The sequence below is a fragment of the Egretta garzetta genome, unplaced genomic scaffold (genome assembly GCF_000687185.1).
Source record: "Egretta garzetta isolate BGI_Z169 unplaced genomic scaffold, ASM68718v1 scaffold487, whole genome shotgun sequence".
NCBI lineage: Eukaryota > Metazoa > Chordata > Aves > Pelecaniformes > Ardeidae > Egretta > Egretta garzetta.
Window position 1 is genome coordinate 11,549 of NW_009260347.1, and position 6,552 is coordinate 18,100.

General features: G+C 50.6%; 1 protein-coding gene across 1 annotated transcript in view; it reads left to right on the plus strand.

Moving 5' to 3' along the window:
- LOC118452704 (keratin-associated protein 10-6-like) overlaps positions 1–623 on the plus strand; it is a 2,287-nt gene extending 1,664 nt beyond the window's left edge. Inside the window, exon 2 of the mRNA XM_035898141.1 lies at positions 1–623. This exon is cut by the window's left edge and continues 8 nt beyond it. Within this exon, the coding sequence (XP_035754034.1) occupies positions 1–623 (623 nt within the window).
- The last annotated feature ends 5,929 nt before the right edge of the window (positions 624–6,552 follow it).

Below are 6,552 nucleotides of genomic sequence, written 5' to 3' on the forward strand. Positions count from 1 at the left end.
TGGATCCCTGCTGTGACAGAGTGACCAAGTGCACCACTCAGTGTGTGGATCCCTGCTGCAAGGAAGTGACCAAGTGCACCACCACCTGCGTGGATCCATGCTGTGAGCAAGTGACCCAGTGCACCACCACCTGCGTGGATCCCTGCTGCAAGGAAGTGACCAAGTGCACCACCACATGTGTGGATCCCTGCTGCAAGGAAGTGACCAAGTGCACCACCACCTGCGTGGATCCGTGCTGCAAGGAAGTGACCAAGTGCACCACCACCTGCGTGGATCCATGCTGTGAGCAAGTGACCCAGTGCACCACCACCTGCGTGGATCCCTGCTGCAAGGAAGTGACCAAGTGCACCACCACCTGCGTGGATCCCTGCTGCAAGGAAGTGACCAAGTGCACCACCACGTGTGTGGATCCCTGCTGCAAGGAAGTGACCAAGTGCACCACCACCTGCGTGGATCCCTGCTGCAAGGAAGTGACCAAGTGCACCACCACCTGCGTGGATCCCTGCTGTGGGGAGGTTCAGGCTGTCACAAAGTGCGTGGATTCCTGTCCCACCGCCTGCGTTACAAGTGCCTGTGGCCAGCGCTACTCCATCTCATGTGCAGATGTCTGCTGTCGTAAATGAGTGGCTCCTTGAGGGGCTTGAGTCTCCACAGCCTGAAGAATGAAAATGGTTTGCAGATCCCTGAACTTGCCAACGTCTTCCTCGCATCTTTGCTTTCCTAAGTGCCCTTCCTGTCCTAGGAAGAGTAAATCCTCAGAGGGTTTGCCCTACGTTCTGCATCATTTCTGCTGTATTTACCTCAAGCACAGTGTTTTGCCTTGTAACATGTAACGAAGAGATTTTGTGCCCCCAGGAACATTGCCTGGGAGAGAGATTCTGTAATTCTTCTTTGCACTGATGTGGATGGAGGAATTTCCTTGTTTGTTCTTTCTTGGTGTCTTCTCCTTTTCTTGTATGAAGCAATAAAAAAATTTATCTTGGCAACAGCTGTCTGGAAGTGTTTCTGTGACTTTTGCATTCCCCCAGACTCACACTTTCTCCTTTTAATTTCTTTCCCAAAGCCTGATCTCTGTGGGGTGGCAGCTCCTGCTTGAATGCATGGGAAGGTCTAAGGCAATAGCCGGAGACCTGCGACTCATCTGGGATATCTCAGATCATTGCTGGGAGAGGGGATGCTGTACATCATGAGGAAGCACCGCTCTCCCACGGTTTTGAAAAGGCTTTGAAAACCCAACCATTCACTGAGGTGCTCCTCCGAAGCTGGTGGAGCTCAGGGCCAGCTGGGCCTGCATCCCGCAGGTGGGAAATGAAATGTTCCATTCTGAGCAATGGGGAAATAAGCTCCTAACGAGGGGAAGGTGAGCGGGTCTGGGAGACTTGTGCCTCATGACTTTGTCACCCATGTAAGAAGTCCTACCTCAGCCTTTTGCAATTGACTTCTCTTCCCTTGTCTCTGGTGGCAACTGGGGAAGCCTCATCCGTTAGGGAGATTGACACAGCTTGACCCACCACTGAGCTCTGCAGAAATGTTATAGCGTTAGCAAGGTGTCTCAGCCAATGTTGGTAACCCTCTATGAATATGTGCTAACAGGATCCCAGGGCTTTCTTTTTAGCACCAAATTTGTTTGCAGATTGCTCACCCAGGAGTGAGGCATCCTCAGGGACTCAATGCCGCCCTGTTACACAAGCCGAGGGGAGGGCTCTGCAGGTTTCCCGAGCAGAGATGGCACGGAATGGGATCGGGCTTAGCAGCAGTTGCTAAAGGGATGGGAGGTGGGGAGGCAGACTGCGGGGGAAGCCCGCCCAGCTGCTGAAGCAGCAGACGTGGGCGCAGCTCTGTCTGCGAGCACCCAATGGCTCCGTCTTTAAAGATGCCCCAGGGCCCGTGGCTGGTGACTAACCTGCAATTATCACCGTCTGGCTTTTTCTAGTAGAGGAGCCCACCTGACAGTGGGAGATGATAAATCGTAACCCCTGGATGTGGCATTGCGTGCTGGCCCCGTGCAAATCGTCCCACCCTCACAGTGGGCACAGCTCTGTCTGCGAGCACCCAATGGCTCCGTCTTTAAAGATGCCCCAGGGCCCGTGGCTGGTGACTAACCTGCAATTATCACCGTCTGGCTTTTTCTAGTAGAGGAGCCCACCTGACAGTGGGAGATGATAAATCGTAACCCCTGGATGTGGCATTGCGTGCTGGCCCCGTGCAAATCGTCCCACCCTCACAGCTCTTCTGTCCCCCTCTTCCTCTCTCAGATGGTTGTGGCAGACCCTGCCTCTCGCCACTGGTTGTAGAGCACTCGCCACAGCGGGCGTCGGGACTTTGGCAAATGTTTACACAAACGTTGCACAACAGAAATACCGAAGCGATTGAGACTTCCTAATCGCCTCTCTGTGGAGGGCTGATTTGACTCCGAAACTCTTTTAAAACTCATTAAAAGGTGGTGTCTAAGCAACAATTTCCTTTGCTCCTGCTCCCAGATCAAATGGAACACCCAGATCAAATGGAACACCCAGATCAAATGGAACAATCTTCCAGGGAATAAGAAACTGCAGGTGGAAAAAACCAGCATTCGCATAAGATTGAAACTTTATTTGTAGCATCCTTCTGAAGGCATGACTCTTGCATTGCATTTAATCCTTCATATGAACAGAGATCTTAGATTTTAAAAGGCTGAGAGCATTAGCAGAGAGCAGACGCTTCATTCCCGGGTGAGCAGCACAAGATTGTGCTGTAGGCAGGACAGAGAGATGTCCTTCCTCCCTGAACACCTGCACCATGCTCCATCTATGGAACCGTTGTCACAGTTTGGGAGAAAATTGCTGTGCAGCATGAGCAAACATAGCAGGTCCACAGTTCTTGCTCTGCCAGGCGATGGGCTCAGAGCTCTAAAAAGTATTGCAGAGAGACCCCACCTGGAGCACTGGGTCCAGTTCTGGGCTCCTCAGTTCAAGAGAGATGAGGAACTCCTAGAAAGAGTCCAGAGGAAAGCAACAAGGCTGATGGGGGGACTGGAGCATCTCCCCCATGAGGAAAGGCTGAGGGAGCTGGGCTTGTTCAGCCTGGAGAAGAGAAGGCTGAGAGGGGATCTCATCACCACCTACAAATATCTCAAGGGTGGGGGTCACGAGGATGGAGCCAGACTCTTCCCAGTGGTGCCCAGCGCCAGGCCAAGGGGCCATGGGCACAACCTGAAGCAGAAGAGGTTCCAGTTGAACGGGAGGAAGAACTTGTTGACTTGGAGGGTGCCTGAGCCCTGGCCCAGGCTGCCCAGGGGGCTGTGGAGTCTCCTTCTCTGGAGATCTTCAACCCCCGCCTGGCCGCTGTCCTGTGCCCCCTGCTCTGGGTGACCCTGCTTGGGCAGGGGGGTGGGACTGGGTGAGCTCCCGAGGTCCCTTCCAACCCTTGCCATTCTCTGATTCTGTGATACTGTGAGATCAGGACAGAATTTTATTCAGTAATGTGAACAAAACCCCCACCTGAGTAAAGCTATATTCCCATTCTAAGATATTGGGAAATCACAGCAAATATCTGCAATAGTCAGAAGGTAAAAGATAAAACAGATGAGGCCTTTTTTTTTCCATAACCACAGCTAGTTCCTCTTTTTCGGATTTAATTGCATTGGGATGCTCACTTATCATTCTTCACAGAGCACTCACCTTCCTGAGTAAACAGGAAAAGAGGTGGATAGCGCAGGATTGGGGTTTCTCGCAGTCCCAGAAGTAATGATCTAATTGCTTGATCAAATAGTCCCTAGGGCATGGACTAGAGGAGCCACTTGTTTTCAGGCGAGGCTTAATTGCATTCAGTACTCAGCCTCCTGGCATCTCAGCTATGCGACCTTTGCCGAAGCCCGAGCCGCAGACCAGCAGCCCACCGGGAAGCTGCTCTCGGTGCTGGATCACACCCTCACACCTTCCCCGGGTAGTTGTGGTAGGGAATGATGGGAGGGGAAAGTGGGATGTAATGAAGCCTCAGATGTTTAGATTTAATTGCAACAAAGTGCAGGGGACTGGGCGGGGGAGGCCTTGCCGTGCTGAGAGTTTGGGGAGGATCCTTGATTTCTATGCAAATGTTTTGCTCACCAAAATGTGGGTAAGGTACTTATCCCCGGGGAGACCTGATTGCAGAAATCCAGTGCTTAAAGGGGGCCCACAGGAAAGATGGGGACAATCTTTTCAGCAGGGCCAGGTGGGACAGGACAAGGGGGGACGGCTTTAAACTAAACCAGGGCAGGCTTAGACTGGATCTAAGGAAGAAATTCTTTCCAGTGAGGGTGGTGAAACCCTGGCAGGGGTTGCCCCGAGAGGGGGTGGAGGCCCCATCCCTGGGACCATTCCAGGCCAGGTTGGCCGGGGCTGTGAGCAACCTGATGTGGTTCAAGGTGTCCCTGCTCCTGCGGGGGGGTTGGGCTGGGTGACCTCTGGGGGTCCCTTCCCACCCAAACCATTCTGTGATTCTATGATTCTACTCTATGGGATGCTGCACAAAATGAAATCCCTGATGCCGACCAGTGCTGGATGCCACAGAGGAAGAGAGCCTGCTTAGGAGGCTTTTAGGTAAAGCCAGGGATGCAAAGAAATCCAGACATGCCGTATTTTTAAAGCAGTTCAGCAGTTTCTGAACTGGGTTTTTTTCCCTAGCAGAAATCCAGTTGAACAGCCCACACTGGTGCCTATCCAAACAGTTGCACAGGGAAAAAAAAAGCCAGTTTGAGATGTTTCCATCAAAAATCATGACACCTGCACATCCCAATGTTTTGTATTTGTGTAACAATCACATCTCTGTGACTAGGCAGTGTTTCATGTCTGCAGGCAAATTTTTTTAGCTGTAGGAAAATGGCGCCACTCTTGATGTGCCTCCACCTTTGGTAGCTCTCGGCGGTGAAATACGGAGTCTCTCTCGGATTAGTGGGAACCCAACGCGTTGGCCATGTTCTTTTTCACTGAATTTTTCAGAATGCAGTGCTCAGAGCACTCCTTTTCTGCAGCAGAAGACAAACCCTTGGGTAGGGGAGTCTGTCTGGGCTCCAGGAACCTCTTCTGGTTCAGATTTGCGCTCTGTCATGCTCCTTTCATAAAAGCGCGACCCATCAAACCAGCCCCTGGTTCTGCAAGAGACCTCAGCGCATGCTGTTTAATTAAATAGAACTCAGAAGTGTCAGATTTGGAAAAAAACCCCTCTCCTTTTCAGCTCTTTGGCCAAAGGAGGATGGCCACGAAAGGATGTTGCTGTGGGGTCCTGACTCACTGAGGTTAACGTGACAAGCCAAATGACCAAATTGCTCATGATTATAATAGAGGTCCACAAATAAGTCTCAATTAAGAATAATAATCTAGCCCTCTAATGTTCCCACATATTACAAGTGCAGATCAATTTCTAGCTCCTAAAACGTCTGTTTCTCTTAGAAGTTGTTGCAATTTCTTGCTAATAAAATATAACAATAGGGTGTACAATAACCTGCTGTAGAAAGGGAGACGTAGGACTGGTCCTCAACACTGGTTTTAGAGGTGAGCCTGGAGCTGTTGGAACGAATAAGAACTGTCCAAGCTGGGCTATGAGAAGCTCCTCAGCAAGATGAATGTTGGAGGCTGCTGCTGTGAGGGAATCTAAAAGTCCTGGAGGACAATTGCTGGCTCAGCATCACCCGTCAGGGTTACATCTAGGAGGAGATGTCGGGGAGAGATTAAACTGTCAAAATATTAGACACCTAAACCTGAACTGGTTGCTCTCTGTTCGTTTTCCAGTCTGCAGGGTCTATTTGATACAGTGGTGGGTGTTTCTCCTCACCCTGAAGCAGATATCTAGTGCAAGCAAACACCACTGTACAAGTCCTTATTTCTTCCAACCATCTAGAAAAGCCACCAGGCTCAGAGGGAGAAACTGCACGTGATGGGCCGAGCCTGTCCAGCAAAGGAAGAGGAGTGGAAAGACCAAATGAACCACAAAGTGTTGCTGGGAGGATATCAAGAGCACTGCCATCAGCTCACATGGGCTTAGGTCAGGAATTCCAGTTCCCTCATGTAAATTCTAGAAAGGAACCCATGCCAATGTCTGCAATTCTCCAGCGGGACCTTCCTGGAAGTGTAAACAGGATGCGCTGCTCACACCAAATGGATTGTTTGGGGTTTTTTCCCCCCCCATTTAGTATTTGTGTGATTTCATTGGGGAATTTGGTCACCTAAATGTAGTCTGATGATCTCATTCCACCTCTGTGATTGGGCTATCTCAGAAAAAGATTTTCTGTGCTGCGGAGCTGAGGGAGATACCACGATCAGCAAAAGGCCTCAATATGCTAATATGGAGCCCTGGGCCTAAATTCCACTTCAACTGAAGCCCTTTACGCTGCTGTGGCAGTGAAAAAATGCCTTTAAAACGAGTGCCCCTTCGCTTTGCCCTGAGTGGCTTGAAGAGGTCCTCAAGGTAACTGGAGTTGGGTCCCCACTGGCATTGCCAAGCATCAATGTTGTTAGCAGAAGGTGGAGAGGAACAGGTTGGGTGTATTTAATGATTAAAAAGGTACTCCAGAAACAGATATCTCAACAGTTAGTG